The 17228-nt window shown below is 46.0% G+C and overlaps 2 protein-coding genes across 2 annotated transcripts in view; both read right to left on the bottom strand.

The window, feature by feature from the left end:
• The window catches only part of DYNC1LI2 (dynein cytoplasmic 1 light intermediate chain 2), a 44471-nt gene extending 42150 nt beyond the window's left edge, over positions 1-2321 (bottom strand). The window contains exons 1-3 of the mRNA XM_075940046.2: positions 2140-2321; positions 1105-1178; positions 196-312 (exon numbers count right to left, since the gene is read on the bottom strand). Coding sequence (XP_075796161.1) covers positions 196-312; positions 1105-1178; positions 2140-2234 — 286 coding nt within the window. The 5' untranslated portion in view covers positions 2235-2321. The remainder of the gene's footprint in view (positions 1-195; positions 313-1104; positions 1179-2139) is intronic.
• Positions 2322-9506: 7185 nt separating this feature from the next.
• The window catches only part of TERB1 (telomere repeat binding bouquet formation protein 1), a 74339-nt gene continuing 66617 nt past the window's right edge, over positions 9507-17228 (bottom strand). The window contains exons 19-22 of the mRNA XM_075940047.2: positions 13946-14062; positions 13367-13503; positions 10971-11186; positions 9507-10036 (exon numbers count right to left, since the gene is read on the bottom strand). Coding sequence (XP_075796162.2) covers positions 10010-10036; positions 10971-11186; positions 13367-13503; positions 13946-14062 — 497 coding nt within the window. The 3' untranslated portion in view covers positions 9507-10009. The remainder of the gene's footprint in view (positions 10037-10970; positions 11187-13366; positions 13504-13945; positions 14063-17228) is intronic.

Here is a 17228-nt window from a genome sequence, read left to right as displayed (position 1 = left end):
GAGAAAGACACAATACTCTGTGTGTGAAGTGCATTTTTCTTTTATGAGCCATATCAATTTCTTACAACGTATACAACAAGGGAATGCTGAATCAGCTACTATGGTGTAATATACACCAGGGACTCCCTTAATGACTATGAAAATGTTAACTACTCATTTGCATCAAAAGGCTATGTGTGAAAGTATGTAACTTACCATCTCTGTCTTCATCATGAATATTTAGGTATAAATACTCCAGTCCTCTTCCTTTCTTGCTGTATTCTGCTCCTTGTACTTTAGCCATAAGAGTTGTTTTACCTGAACCGTCATCACCTACCAATAAGTTCGTACAGTGAAAAGATACATTCAGAAATGTATGTGTAACTGGAAGGATAATCTAAGCAAGCTTAAGAGGTCACAATGTTTAAAGTAGTCTTGTGTTTCCCCCTTCCTCAAATCTTGGAGCTAAATTTGTCAATTTATAGATGGAACAGTGAGAAGAGCAGTTCCACTGTTCAAAAATAGATTCCATTACAGTAGTTTTAATATAACAGAGTCTAACAGTAGGAGGCTAGCCAGTTTACTAGTTTGGGGACATCATAGCTCATGAATTTGAAGTCAGTATATGTAGATCTGAACATTAATTGATATATCTGATATGCCCCCTCTTAATTCCCAGTATAAGCAAAGCCAGCTCCAGAGCAACTTTTCAAGTTCCACATAACCTGGGGGATCCCACATGCTGTATTGCCTGAACAAAAAGATAAAAGTTATGATCAGCTTTGTTGGACCAATTCTATCCCAGCAAAAGGATCTTGTCTAACTATTTAAATTTACTTTAAAAACTAATTAAGTTAAACCCCTATCAAAAGCAGATCGGTGTGTGTGTGTGTGTATGTATATATATATATATATATATATATATATATATTTACAAATCAAGCTAAACAGATATAAGCAAGGTTTTAAGTCAGTTAAGAACATCCACTCATGGTTTTGTTCATACAATTTTGTTAAGTCATTTAACTCCTCCCTTACCCATTCAAAATACCTGCTTTGTGTGTGAACCAAGTTTTATTATTTCTAAGAAATTAACCCTACATACTGTTTGTAGATACTACTCACCAAAAACGAGGATGTTTTTGCCTGATGGTAATTTAGATCTGGACCGGGTGGAAACTTCACTCAGTATTGAGGACCTATGGGGACAGCACTACTTGTTAGTTTGCCGGTGGGGCACCGGAAAGAAAGATCACATAAATATCAGCTCAAAATCATTTTCAAACAGATATTTAAGCAGACCTGACAAATGTCATGCATTCAGAAAAGATATCTATCCTGTCTCTTTGAGGTATTTATGAAATCTCTAAATAAAAATATTCAAACAGATACCTCACTTGAATGAATATGAAAGGCAAACAACACAGCTGCTCACTTTTACAACAAATGCTGCAGTCTCAATGACACATTTAACAGCTAATGTACGAACCTGAACCTCTAAGGAAGAAGCCTGGTAATTGTAGGAAAACCTCCCACTCTAAGTGCTGACTGCCTGGGTGTTCCTCATCATGCTATTTTGGTTGGTACTAACGTGTGGTGAAAGCCCCTTACTCTGTTGCCTTGAATACCAGATTAAGTCAGAGACACGGCTTTGTGGTGAAAGCGAAGGGCTGGGAGACCACAGAGCATCCCCAGCTCTGCATTGATTTCCTGTGTCACTACACGCAAGTCATTCCCCAGCCCCACGTCCCCACCCAGAAAGGGCAGAAGCGGCCTCTGCCCAGGAGCTGCGGAGGAGATTCAGCCCCTGAACTCCCCAGGGCGCAGGGGAGGGGGCCTGGGCAGGTTTGGCACGAGCCCAGGCGCGGCGCCCAAGTCTCCATCCCTCCTCCCACCCCCAGGCCCGGGCAGCGCAGGCCCCGCCACTGCCCCCAGCTCTGCGCCGAGCCGCGGTCCGCTCTGGCTGGGAGGCAGCCCGGCCTCGGCGCGGGGGCGTGGAGAGGGCTCTCCGCTGCGGGGGGCCAAGCTGCGCCCGCCACTCCCTCCTGCCACCCCGGGCGCTCCGGGAGGGGAGCCGGTCCCAGCCCGCCCCGACCCCCTGGGAAGCCGCAGCCTCCCCCCGTCCGACCCGCGGGAGCGGCGAGCCCCGGCCCAGCTCACCACAGGTTCTGCCCTTCCTCCTCCTCGCTGGGGAGCTCGGCGGGCCCGGCCGCCTCCGGCCCCAGCAACTTCTTCTCCACCAGCACCGGCGCCATCTTGCCAACAGCAACCACCACAAAGAGTGACCTCACCGGGCCCGCCGAGGACCCGCCCGACGGGGCTGCCCGGCGCCGCCTCCCACCCCGGATAGGCCGCGCCCGCTCCCCGCACACACCCAGCGCGCTACGCTGCAGCCCGACAGAGTCCTCTAGGCGCGGCCTGCCGGGGGCCTCCCCCCAGAGCGCGCCGATCCGGTCAGGCAGCGCCTCAGGCAGCTATGAGTGCGGGCTGTGTGAGGCGCCGCCGCCCAGCCTCCGCCGGATCAGCGCCCCCTAGCGTCCGTCGGGCTCTCCGCCAAGAAGATGCCAAGTCTGACAGCAAAGCAGCTGAGCTGAGCAAGGGTCTCGCTCTCTTTCCACTGTGCTCCTTACCAGGGGCTTGCAGGGCAGCGAAGGAAGGGGGGGGGGGGGTGAGGCGATTAGTGTTTTTTAGGCTTTTCCTTGTCCCAGTTGTTGCTAGTGAATGAGTACGTGGAGAGGCCATTTACGCCTGCTCACCATCCGCCAGGTGCTGAAGAGGAGGGAGGTTGAGGAAGAGCTTTGCTTTTTCTCTCCACAGTTTTTGCTCTCAGCTGCTGGGAAAGGAGGAAGAAGTTATTCATTTTGTGTAGTAATGAAGGTTCTTCAAGATGTGTGTCCCTAGGGAGTGCTTCAGTATAGGTGTGCCTGCATCCCTGTGTTGAGGGTCAAAAAACTTTGGTAGCAACATATGTTGGGCTACCAGCACATGAGCTACTCTCTACTCATGCAGCAGGAGGCTACCACAGAGTCAGAAAGGAGATCTCTGTGGTAGAGCAGAGAAGGGTGTGTTGTGGAGCAGAGGTGTAGTGAGGATGTTACGCACCCTGGGGGAAAAGGAAAAATTTACACCCAATGCCATGTGGCAGGGCCCAGAACCTGGTACACAGCTAAGCCTGACCCTGCGAGGAGAGGGGTAAGGAAACTTGTACCGCATCTTCCCTCGCCCCCTCCAGTTTGGGGCTGGGTTCCTGCATGCACTAACCAGCCTGCAGAAAGGGAGGAGGGTGGGGCTAGGAGTAGAGAGGCAGGGAGGAGGCTTCAGCTGCAGGCAGCAGGCGGAGTAAGAGCAGGCGAGCCCAGGGATGACAGGGAGCAGAATGGGATTAAATTGGCACCTCCCTAGCATGGTGCCTAGGGGCAACTGACCCCTCCAGCCCCCACGCTATGCCACTGCTCCCCCCTCCTGCAGATCTATCATCTTATGAATGTACAAGATCTGTGAGAGCCATCCTATGCATCTGCAGTTAGTGTCTGTGGTGCCTGTTTCGAGGGGGAAGGGTTGTCTCAATGGTGCCACATTCACCTCCAAAGAGAGGGGGCTTTCCAAAGCAGGTCCTTGTTGCTGACCCCCAAGGCATCCATAAGTCCAGTCTCCTTTCAACAGGCACTGTCCAGGGCTCATTGGTCTTGGATCTGGCTTTCATCCCCTCTCCAACCCTTGCAACTTCCCAGAGGTGCTCACCTTCTGCCTTATCCATTCCCACATTCACCCCACAGGGACAGTCTCTGCCTCACTTGTCCTAGGGACTATTCTACCAAGACATAATACAAAGTTAAAAACTTCAATGAGAGAATGATTAATACAGAGACGTGTCTACATCTGCTGCAGGGACACACCTCTACCTGCCTCCACCCTTCTTCCCCAGAATCTACAGCCCCCTCGCAAAGCAGGGCAGGGGTAGAAAAGGGGCTGAGGCCCATCCAATGGGACTGAAGCAGTCATGAGCAAGCCATGCCCGGGGGCAATTCCCTGGTCCATTGCTGGTGCTGTGTTGCTTCAGGCATGCTGAAATGTAGTCACCTCTAGGGTGGGCTGGACAGCTATTTAACACCTGCACAAGGGATTTCAGGGAGGGGGCAGTGTGGGCTGCCTTCCTGCAGAGCTCCCATCAGAATAGTTGTGCCCTCCTAGCTAAGAAAAGAATAAACAGGACTGGAAATTAACCCACCCAGTCTCACTTCCCCTAGGCAGGGAATGAACCATCCACATTAGGTCCCAGCTGTCCAGTTCTAGGCACCACATTTCAGGAAAGATGTGGAGAAACTGGAGAAAGTCCAGAGAAGAACAAGACAAATGATTAAAGGTCTAGAGAACATGAGCTATGAGGCAAGGCTGAAGGAATTGGCCTTGTTTAGCTTGGAAAAGAGAAGACTGAAAAGGGACATGAGAGCCATTTTCAAGTATCTAAAAGAGTGTCATGAGGAGAAGGAAGAAAAATGGTTCTACTTGGCCTCTGTAGAGGATAGGACGAGAAGCAAGGGGCTTAAATTGCAGCAAGGGTGGTTTAGGTTGGACGTTAGGAAAAACTTCCTACCTGTGAGGGTGGTTAAACACTGGAATAAATTGCCTAGGGAGGTTGTGGAATCTCATCACTGGAGATATTTAAGAGCAGGTTCGACAGACACCTCTCAGGGATGAGCTAGGGCAGTGGTCTCCAACCTTTTTAAGCACAAGGTCACTTTTTGAATTTAAATGCTATCAAAGATCTATCTCATACCCAAATATACTTGCCCTGCCTTCTTTGGGCCCCTTCTCTGAGGTCCCCTGTACCTATGCACTCCATCCTTCCTCCCCCATCCTCCCTCACTTTCACAAGGCTGGGGCTGAGGGTTGGGGACTCTGGTCTTGGATTAAGGAATCTAGAATATGAAAGAGGCTCTGAGCTGAGCTTGGGACAGGCAGCTGGGGTGTTGGACAGGGTTCTAGGAGCAGGTTCTAGGAGGGTGTTTGGATGCAGAGGTGCTTGGGACTAGGGCAGGGGATTGGGGTACAGGAAGAGGTCCGTGACTGGGGTAGGGTTTCAGGATGTGGGCTCCAACTGGGCCCTGCTGACCTCAGATGGCTCCTGTGTGGTGGTGCAATTGCATACTCACCCCGACCCTGGCCCTGCACCACTCCCAAAAGCAGCCAGCAAACTCCATCCCAAGTCCTGTTGTGTGCCCTCTCTGGTCTGTGGAGATGGAATACAGAGTGTGTGGGGGGGCACCCTGAGATTGGCACCCTCCTCTCCCTTCCCTGCCCAGCAAGCAGGCTCCTGAGGGGACAGCTCCTGGGCAGAGGGAAGGAGCTGCGCAGCAGTGTGGGGAGAGGCAGCTGAAGTGCTGTGCTTGATAGCCTCTTGGCCAAACTAGTCAGGATCACCTGTCAGAGGCTCCAGGAACTACCAGTAGATCCTGATCTACTGCTTGGTGACCATTGAGCTAGGGCAACTCAACTTTGGAAGCCCTGGGGGGGGGGGGGCTCACTGATACTCACAGAACATGCTGAGGGCCTCAGCTTAAGTGTGGCTGCATATATAGGCAAATATATATGGAAATACTTTCTTTCACACTGACAGGCATGAATACAAAGATTAAGACAAGACTACATAACACACAGGCCCCATTTAAGTCAGTTATGCTGATATTAATATGCAACATTTACCCAATTTCCACCCATATGACAGCACTTTTCACAAGCAATGACAGTCCAAGAATTTAACTACACATCTCAACAGAAGACCATTACATCGACTATGTTACTTCTTGTTTTGGCTCCCACCCGCCAGCCGTGTGTTGATCCCCACATAAACTCAAACGGCACCGTGAGCCACAAACTGGCCATGGGCAGCATGCAGCCCACGGGCCATGTGTCGAGTAATCCTGGGTGCTTGGTCCTGCTGTGAGGGCAGGGGATTGGACTCTATAACCTCTCAAGGCCCCTTCCAGTTCTAGTGTTCCGTGATTCTATACTCCCGCATGGGGTTAGATAGGGGCTGGTACCCCCTGGAAGGGACGGGTCCCCAGAGCCCATCCATACCTCTGTGAGCCAGTCTGTACCCCCTGCTCTTGGACTGAACAGGAGCTAGTGCCCCCTACAGAGGCCCTGTAACCTTCTGTGCACCAGTGGGATTTTGGTGCCAGACACCTCCCTCAAGTGGATCCCTTGAACTAGGGGTCAGGTCAGGCCCTGTTCTCTCACACAATGTAGGGTCCCAGGGGCTGGGCCCTATGGTGCCTCTAGGCAGGTGTCGCAGCACAAGGGGAGTGAATTGGCTAGGTCCGAAGCATTCCCCCCACAGGGCTCAGCAAGCTTGGGATGGGGCTGAGCGAATGGGAGAAATGGGGGCAAGGGGTGGCTGCCCCTCACTGCTGTTACTTGGGCTGCACTGTGGGCTGGTGGGCAGCTTCCAGGACTGTCTACTTTGAGCAGGGGCGGCTTGATTGCAGCATGAGATAGCCAGGGTGTGATTGCTGAAGCCCACTGCCCACCCTACAGTTGTTCCCCACATTAACCAGATTACAGCGAGCCGGGTTATGCCAGCCTGTGGTGCAGTAACATTTTCGCTACCCATGTAAACAGCCCCTGAACCACAGGAAACTGAGCTTCTAGTTTGGCCTGGTGTGTGACCTCAGGCATGTCACAGCCCCCTCTGTGCCTCAGTTTTCCCAGCTGTAAAATGGGAACAATGCTGGCCTCCTTGGGAAAGCCCTCTGAGCGCTACCAATGGGCAGAGCAAGGGCTGCCAAGGATTAGCCTTGCCTTGGTCACGTGGGCTTGGTACCGTTCCAGCGGGCAGATGGCAACGCTTTGTGTCTATATGGGTATGTCTACACTACCACCCTAGTTCGAACTACGGTGGTTAATGCAGTCATACGAACTTGCAAATGAAGCCCGGGATTTGAATTTCCCGGGCTTCATTTGCATGTTGCCAGGCGCCGCCATTTTTAAATGTCCGCTAGTGCGGACTCCGTGCCCACGGCTACACGCGGCACGAACTAGATAGTTCGGATTAGGCTTCCTGTTCCGAACTATCTGTACGCCTCGTTCAGGAAGCCTAATCCGAACTATCTAGTACGTGCCGCGTGTAGCCGTGGGCACGGAGTCCGCACTAGCAGACATTTAAAAATGGCGGCGCCCGGCAACATGCAAACGAAGCCCGGGAAATTCAAATCCCGGGCTTCATTTGCAAGTTTGTATTACTACATTAACTACCCTAGTTCGAACTAGGGTGGTAGTGTAGACATACCCTATGAAATCAAGTGAGGTGGTCCAGTGACAAGCTGGTGAGTGGCTGAGTCAGTGGGCAGGGAACCAAATGTCAGGCAATGGGTCACTGGCAAATTCAGCATACAGGGAAGGGGGCTCCCCACGCCTCAGCTCCCAGCACTTGCTGGCGGAGTTCACAAATTACAAAGCTCTTTTCACTTCTCCGCCAGCCAAGCCATCACTTTACTGTGGATCCTGAACATGTACTGTCCCTTGCCTTGGCTAGCCACTGCTCCGGGGTGGGCCCAGCTCTCCTAGCCCAGAATTACAGAAGTGCCCAAAAATTGGGGTTGGGGGGCAAAAGCACCCAGACCTGTGATCCTCCACCCTCCTGTTCTTGCCCCAAGGCCCCACACACACACTGTCCCTCCCCCCAAAAATGCTCCTGAGCTACCTCTTCCTCCCAAGACCCACCCCCCACTTGCACTCTCCCCCTGCCACTGCCTGCCCTTACACACCTCTGGCCCTCCACCCCCTGCTCTGTGCCCCCTGGTCCTAGCCTGCCCGACCATGGGCTGCCGCTGGAGACTGGCAGGTTTTCTACCAGCTGATGCCCCAGCCAGCGCTCCCCCTGCTCTCCCTAACCAAATCTCCCTCCGGCAGAACCAAGCACCGGAGGAACCGGTCAGGTAAGTTCATCTTACTTTTAAAAGAGGCCGCTCCTGTCAGCTGCCTCGGCTCACAGTGTGTTCTGGGCGGCAGCACATGGCTCAGCTGTCGGCTCACTGATCTAGTTGTCAGGTGGGCCGGCGCAGCGTACGCTCTGCTCCCATCCCAGGCTGGCGCCCCCCTAGCATGGCGCCCAGAAGCAACTGCACCTCCCTGTCTCCCCTTCGCCACGCCTCTGCTAAGAAAACATCATTTCTTGGATCTGGACTTCCAACACTCCGGTCATCTGAAGAAGTGGGTTGTGCCCACAAAAGCTCATAATACCATCTACATGTTTTTTTAATCTTTAAGGTGCTACTAGACTATTTGTTGTTTTTTAAAGTTTTTACTTTATACATCCCCACTGGCTGGCCATTCAGGTCTGCTGCTAGTCCTCCCATATCCTGTAACTTAGCACTCTGGCCAGGTCATGTTTAGATGTATCTCTTTCAGGAAGAACCAGAGTTCAACTCAACAGTACTGCCACAACTCTACATCAAGTTACTGGCCCAGATCCAAGCTCAGTCATCCGTCTGGGGTCTTCATGGAAGTCTCCTGGGAGAGGCTGTACAGGAAACCAGTCTCTCCCTCAGGGAGCCTGTTACAAGGGATTGTTTGTTTTATCAGATGTCTTGGTCCTTCTGTGGACTGCTTTCTATGTCAGCCTGCCTTCTTCTCTGGGGAGAAAAGGGGGTTGCACTATGGGCAGGGATCTGCTCTAGAGTGACAAAAGGAAAAAAAACTAAATTAACAGAAATGAGGACTAGTACCAGTCCTTCTGTCCTGCAAAGGTCCTTCAACCATTTGTATTTCTGCTCCACATTTGCAGGAAACCTAAGATAACTTTGATCTCTAGTTTGCTTATTTCTGGGAGTTCAGCTAAATTAGTCCAATCTCCCAGTGCTCAGGCCCTCTGATCAGGGCTCCTTCTGGCATTCCCAACACAATTACTACCATGTCTACGGGGTATCTGAATACAAGAACACTAGCTTAAAACACCTGCTGCTTTTCAGAGTAAAGAAACAATGGCTTCTCTCTCACATACATAAATATACACACACTCTCTCACACTGTCTCTCTCTCTCACACGCACACACGCTCTCTCTCACACTCTCTCTCTCTCTCACACACACACGGAATTAAATGAACATCCAAAACAGAATTAGTTTGATTGTAAGCTCATAAATACAGGGCCCATAATTGAGCTTTACAAAGGATTGCACATAAATAATGTTCTTAAAATAAAAATCTTGAGCCCACTAAGATGAGGGAGGGCCACTCATGCAGCCCAGTCACTAACCTCGGTTTGTGTATATGATAATTGGGCTCTTTTAACTTCATCAGCTTTCACTATCAGTTCTATACACAGAGAGTATGAGTAACTTGTGAGCATTTTAAATAAACTTATGTCAGGTAATAAACTCAGTGAAACATCATCTTCAAGTGTGACATATAATAGAAAAGAAGGTACAAAGGTCTAGATCTTAAAGATAATGATCTGCTCTTATTCCATCTCAGGAAGGAAGGGTGGAATGGAAAAGAACAAGAATATAAAAACAGAGCCAACAAAATATTTTAAAATGTATCAGTATCTGGCATAAAATATCAATTTAGCAATGTTAAACTTTTGTACAAAAATGAAAGAGGACAAAATAGTCTGCACTATAGTTTTAGCAAGTGAGATATTTAAACCAAGTACAAATATTACAATTAAACACTTGGAATGTCATGTTGAATATTGTATTCAGATAGTTTTGTTTGTTTTTTGCGGGGGGGGATGCCTCTGTTGTAAAGTTAAAGCATTTTCCTTTTACTGGTATACATTTTAAGGAAAGCACATTAGCAGTCTGAAAATATCTATCAAAATAAATTTAAGTCTACAGAACAAAACTATTTCTGTACATGAATACTGGCACTGAACATAAGAGCCTAGCTTTATATAAATCACAATAAAAGAAATACCAAATAAAGTCTTTCGAGCGTATACTAACTGTATCTAATTCATTTATACTATAATTCTGTCATTTAAACTTCCAAATTATTTAAACAGAATACAAAATACTTTAGAAAGATATTACAGATCTTCTTTATTTTCACTCCTCTGTAAAATGTAAAAAAGAAAAAAAAGAAAATGTCAAGACAAACTGGTTTTTTCAACACTATATTATGATATAAGCTCTAGTAAACATTCTAAAACATGTTTAAGAGGAAGAATACCTGAGAGTTGATAAAAAATGCTACAAGTATTATCTAATCATAATAATTCTTCATACCCCTGTGTAAAGAGTAAATAAATATCTTCATTTTACAAATAGAGATAACTGATCTACACATAGAGAAACTTGGCCCAAGCCAAGTTTGTCACTGTCAGAGCAGAAATTAGAATTCAGGAATTCCTGACTTGAGAGACCCTAGTCAACAAGTTGGACTATCCTAGGAATTCTGGGTGAAATTCTCACTCATTCTAGCCCTTGTATTCTGAATAATGGGGCTAGAATGGTGCTAAGATATTTTAAAAGTACTAGATGTGGTTCTCTCCCAGCACAGAGCTTGGAGAAGACAGTCACAGTAAGCAACAGGTTAGGAAGCTTACTACACCTATTGTAATTACAAAAGGGAGCAGCCAGAATTGGAAAGGCACAAAGTGGCTTACAAGCACCTTAGCCCTTCCCCTCCTTGGGCTGCATGTTCTGTGTGGCCCCTGGCTTGCCTGGATCCAGCCCCCATGGCTCACGGGCCCCCCAAGCACTGGGGAGCCTGTGCTGGCACTCCAGTTCCCCTGCTGTGGCATTGCAGAGCTGTAGCACACAAAATCAACTAGGCTGAACCCCCCTAGACTCTGGTGTGAGAAGGGAATGTGGGAGAAGTCTTTCTCCTTCTCAGTCAGGGGCCACATCAACGAGGGTTTTTTTTTGGCTTCTCACTTGTGTGTGGCCCCTGAATGATTTTTCTGTGGGTCAGTGGTTCCTGTCCCAAAAAAGGTTCCCCACCCCTGCATTAGCATAGAGCCTCGTACAAAATTAAATTTCCCTTACCTGAGTCTGTAACTTGTGGTATTTTTTGGCAAGATCAACATTTGTCCGTCCTTTCTGAAATGGGTAGGACCACAAAATTGAATTCCAGTGATGGCCCATTTTCCTGACGCCACTCAAAAGATAGTTTACTTCTTCTGTTGTAAAATCTTTTCGGACTCTTCGTTTACTCCTTTTTAAAGCTCTTGCATATGTGTCCAATGAAAGACTTTCAGTGCTCTGTAAGTATTTTGACTTATTTAAAATTATGCAAAAGTACACAGCATTGAAGTGAAAATGATACGTCATTAGGAATGCCTTTTCACATTTTAAATGTTAGGTCTGATATTATAGAGGTCTTCAGAATAACAGAAGAGAGGGTTACTCAACTTATGCAGTAACAGAGGTTCTTTGAGATGATTGTCCCTGTGGGTGTTCCATCTTAAGTATTTGGGGTGCTGCAGAGATTTATGGTAGCAGTGCCCTCCAGTAGGTTGCGCATGTAAAGCAGACGGTGCGGTGCTGCTACTACGCATGTGCAGCCAACTGTCCCCTCCATCCCTTCTCTGCCTCAGAAGAAATTAACTATGTCTGAAGCAGACGGGAAGAAGGAAGGTGGTGGAGCACCGACAGCAACAACCATCTTGAACCTCTGTTCCTGCACAAGGTGGGTAACCCTCTCTTCTTTGAGGAATATCCCTGTGGGTGCGCCACCGTAGGTGACTAGAGAGCAATTCCCAATTGGAAGCAGGTGCTTCAGCTAGTTAGTATCCTGGACTGCAGTCAGAACAGCATGCCTGAACCTGGTACCCTGGGATAGGTAAGTATCAAGGGTGTTATGTCTGGCAAATGTGAGAGCAGAAAACCACATCACAGCTCTGCAAATGTCCATAAGAGGAATACTGTAGAGGTAGGCTGTAGACGCTACCATAACTCTCGTGGAACGTGCACATAGTTGTAGTGGAGGTTCTTGGTTGAATATGGAGTAGGCTAACCAGATGCAGTCCACTATCCATCTGCATAACTTCTGGGTGGAAGCTCGCATACCCAGGAATCTCTCTGTAGTGAATATGAAGAGTCTAGGACTCCTTGTCCTGTCCAAATAAAAGGCAATCACTCTGCACATATTGAGAATGTTCCACATAGCCTCTTTAGCATTGACATGAGGCTTTGGGAAGAAGATGGGTAATATCATGGGTTCATTGCAATGAAAAGAGGTGGATGCCTTTGGCAAGAACTTGGGGTGTGGTCACAGAATCACTTCATCTTTATAAAATACCATGAAGGGTGGATCAGCCATTAGTGCACCAATTTCACTTACCCTCTTGGCTGATGTGACAGCTATCAATAGGGCCACCTTCACTGAAAGGTGGAGCATGTAGCCATGGGTTCGAATGGTGTATGGATGAGGGCACAAAGTACTAAACTGAGGACCCCGGCTGGGACTAGAAGTTTGGCAGGTGGAGAAGTATTCTGAATGTCCTTAAGTCCTTTGTTGTTGGATGGGTGAAGATTGATTTGTTTTCAATGGGCTGATGAAAAAGCTGTTATGGCTGCAAGGTGAACCTTTAATGAATTAACTGAAAGACCTGAGTGTTTTAGGTTTAAAAGATATTCCAAAACATCTGAGAGTGGTGCTGTGGATGGGTTTGCAGACCTTTGTTCAGCCCAGAGCGAGAATCTACACCACTTATACAGGTAAGATTTTCTAGTTGTTAATCTACAGCTGTTCAGTAAAATTATGCTTAGTTTGATCATTGAATGCAGTTTCTATTGAGGAGAATCACTTGGAAACCATGCCCAGAGGTTAAGGATCTGGAGGGATGGGTGGTGAATCTGTCTGCCCTGCTGCATGAGGAGATGGGGAAGCAGCGTCTCTCGGAGAGACCTCATATACTTAGGTTCTGTTGCTCATGGTCCATTAATGAAATCAGAGGAAAGAGGCAGTAACTATGGTAGGAAGGCAATTTCAGAAGAGCCTGTATAAAGCAGCTGTTGCTACTCTGTCCCATCCTTTCTGCTCTCACTCACAGACTCCACTGGTGTGCCCCCTGCCCTAACCAGGGCAAGCAGCCAATCTCCAGCTGCCATATCCTGACTCAAACACCTGACAGTCCCAGCACTCTACCCCACTCTATGGCCATAGGGACCAGGGACCCAGGGTGCATAAAGGAGGGTGAAGGGCTGAAAAACATTAGTCCTAAATACAACCCTTGTATAAGTGGGTGAACTGCACTGTCAATCAGTAGAGATGCTCCTATTTACACTAGGATTCAACTTGGCCATTCATGTTGGTGCTGGTTCCTGTTACAAGTGACAACTCTTATAACAATAAAGACATTTTTAAAAACCACATAGCTATTGCTTTTATTTGGATTTTATGCAAATATGTGAGGGTACTCTAGCCTCATACAACTTACCTCGTCTTTATCAAATGAATACTTATTTTTCTCATTCAAGCTTTGATATTTTATGTTATATGTCTCTTTGATGATTTGTTTCTTCAAGTGTGTATCTTGTTCTGTTTGGAGAGCTGTGGAGTTGTGAACAAGGCCATCTGTTTGTTAATTTAAATTAAATTAAATCTAAGCAAGAACTGAATGTGGTAATTGTAAAGCGTAGTTCTAACAAAAATGTGAATGCTACTTATTTTATAAATTCTAATACTCAAATAAGATAAAAATATCTCAAATAAGATAAAAATATCTTTTCCCCAGAATGAAGGCTACACTATCATTGATGCATTAACTATACAAAGGGTTGTATCTTAGGTGCAGTAGAAGCAATTAAACAGATGAAAGATGACTATGCTCACAAGTCAACATCAGAAGTTATTAAAACTGGAAGTATGTATCATTTTAAATTCTCCTATCTTGTTCTTCAGTGACAAGCATAGATATGTGAACCACAACCAAATTGCAGTGCCCTCAACTAGAGACAGAGTAAAACTGATTTGACAACTTCCTGAATTCTGTGATTAATTTTATGGTAATACTCACCTTTTGTGCATGTAGGTATTAAGTTGTATTTTTCTTGCAAATTAATATTAGTGTTGAGGTTGCCATTTATACTCGAAATACTATTTTGGGTTTTCTTCATAGGAGTCAAACGAATACCTTTTAAAACATAACAAACAAGCCAATGATTGAGAAACTAAAATTAATGAAAAGACCATTTTCCCATCTGTATTATTAATTTATCTGTGCTAAACTGCAAGAATGTGCCTGGTAGGAAACCTCTGCTTTCCAGATCCATGTCATATCAATCTAAAGGGGCTAATGAATTCAAAATAGACAGTCATTTAGAAAAGATTTAACTGGCAGGCCAATCTCTCTGGGACAAAATAATAAACTTTGGAATCTGGAGAGGAAATGACCCAATTAGCTAGTAAATAGGTATGAGTGATTTGTTAGTTTTGACACTAATGTAAGCCCAAGATTTTCAAAAGTAAGAGCCCGGGTTCCTAAGTAAGTGGGCTGATTTTCAATAGCACTGATGACTCATTAACTTTAGTCGGTAGAGCTGTATGCTCAGTAAGTTTGAAAATCAAGTGCACTTATCTAGGAGCCTAAACAGGGATTTTGGAGCAGAACTTCAGACTCTTTTTAAACCATGGTCACAATAATACAAAACACTGTCAGTCACTAGCTGCTGAATTTAGCACTGTATGAATGTGGTTGATGCTGTGTCTAAGATACCACAATCACTTAACTACAAATGAGAATCCTTCATGAATTATCTTAATAACAGAAATATGAGAGTTTTCAAATTTTATGGGATATCTACAGCCAGCAGACTGACATTTATTACAGAGATTATAGAACTGAATTTAGAGGCTATGATATGAGCTGGGAGTTTTAATCCAATTCTTAGTGCAGATGTATACATCACAAAAAATTCCTCTTCTCACAAATGGCAGCAGTAACTACCACTGGAAGTAAAGGCAAAGAGGCCAAAGAATGGATAAGCCATGTATACTGACCTCTCTTCTCATTCTCAGAATTGTTGCTATATGTCAGGTTTATGCACACTATTGGAAGGCAGTTTCAGAATAGCTACAACTGTCCTGCACTGTGCTTGTTCTGTGAATGGGTAGAAGATTTCAGTCTTCTAGGTTATCAAGCTGAAACTTTTCTTTATTGAGGTCACTAGATTTCCTTGCTTTTCTGCATTTAATATTTATAATACAATGGTCTTTACTTCAAGAAAAGTGCTTTGAAAATACTGTAAAAAACCTGACTTTGTACTTTTCATTATATTCCTATATTCTGACTTTGTACTTACCCTTACATTCCTTACTTAATTTGCAATTGTGAATATGTAGACAGTCTTCAGGCATACACTGATATTCTTGTAACTTTGTTAACCTGTCTATGTGCATTTCAACAAAACTGGCATGATTCTCCTTTTACATCAGTGGAAAATCAGGAGGAAACCCACTGAAGTCAATAGCTTGGCCTGCACTCATTACTTTGATGTAAGCAGCCTTATAGTTGATTTGGCTATGCCTGTATTGACACTTAAATTCGTCTCCCATGAATAAAAGTGTCCCGTTACAGTGATGTACTAACATCACCTCCCCAAGTACCATGGAGCCCCGGCAAATGTACTGAGGTTGACCCAATGCAAGGGTAGACACTGCGTTACTTATGTCAACCATAAGGCTATGTCTACACTGTAACGCTATTTCAGGATACTGGAGAATCCCGAAATAGCTATCCCGCATCTTAATAGCAAGCCCGTTATTTTGGGCTCGCTATTCTGATGTCCCTATAAGCCTGATTCCACGAGGAGCAAGGGATGTTTCGGAATAGTGGGTTATTTCGAAATTTGGCGCTATGTAGACAACTTAAACCTGTCCAACACATTATCAATAAACTACAGCCTATACTGGAACAGGATACCATACTCCAAGAGGCTCTGGGAGACAGACCCATAGTCTCCTATAGACAACCACCTAACCTCAAGATGATTCTTACCAACAACCACAGGACATACCACACTAATACCAACCCTGGTACCTTCCCTTGCAACAAACCCCGTTGCCAGCTTTGTCCACATATTCATTCTGCTGATACCATTATTGGACCTAACCAAGTGAGTTATAAGATCAAGAACACATATTCCTGCGCATCCAGAAATATAATCTATGCTATCATGTGCCGAAAGTGTCCGTCTGCTATGTACATTGGACAAACATCTCAGACACTTCGCCAAAGGATTAATGCCCACAAAACAGATATCAGACAAGATCACAAAGAAAAAACAGTTTCTTGCCATTTTAACCAGAAAGGACACTCTCTCAATGACTTAACCACCTGCATTCAGCTACAAAGACCTTTTACATCTGCACTTGAAAGGGAATCCTCTGAACTGTCATTCATGTTAAAATTCGACACTCTCCAAAGAGGATTGAACAAACACTTGAACTATCTTACACATTATCAAGATAGCTTTCCCAATTATCACCTCTAATACCATTAACTCACAAACATCCCACTCTCCCCACCTCTAATATCGTCAATTCACAGACACTTACCTTCCTTCCTCCCCCCCCCCCCCGCAACCCCCTCCTGTTCTGAAATGTGATTTGTCCTTTTCATATGTGTTCATTTTTTTAAATTGTATCCTTTGGTATATATGGTTGTGACTATTTTCTTCCACTATTTGATCTGAGGAAGTGGGTCTGGCCCACGAAAGCTCATCATCTAATAAACCATCTTGTTAGTCTTTAAAGTGCTACATTGTCCTGCATTTTGCTTCAGCTACCCCAGACTAACACGGCTACATTTCTATCACTATAGAAAAGTAGTCCTTTGTGCAGATGTACTCTGTGGCTAATTAGGGAGATGTATGCCCTCTGTTATTCTCTCTCCACCACATTTTGGTAACCTCGTTGCTGCAAATCCATCCACTATCTCCTGCACAGAGCTGAGAGTCACAGTCCTGCATAGTAGATGATTAATGGCCCTGCATGCTTCCATGATGACAGTCCCCACATTGAATTTTCTAACTTCAAAATGATTTCACATTGATCGATAGCAATCTGGCATTGCAAGTTTCCACAATGTGATTGGCACTTGTTTCCCCATTTTCAATGCAGCTCTCATTCTGCTGTCCCTGCACTGAAAGACTGCTGTGAGCTTGGCACACAGATCCAACAAAGGGGACCTGTGCATTCAGAAGTTCTGCAGTTACTACGCTTCATCGCAAGCCTGCATTATGAGGGCATTCTGCTAGTTGGTTAGGCCCAGAAGCAGTGCTCCACCATCTGTGAACACC

Source organism: Pelodiscus sinensis, chromosome 12 (assembly GCF_052426305.1).
Source record: "Pelodiscus sinensis isolate ZL-2025 chromosome 12, ASM5242630v1, whole genome shotgun sequence".
Taxonomy (NCBI): Eukaryota; Metazoa; Chordata; order Testudines; family Trionychidae; genus Pelodiscus; species Pelodiscus sinensis.
The sequence above is the reverse complement of the archived record's forward strand: the minus strand, read 5'-3'. Positions and strand labels throughout refer to the sequence as shown.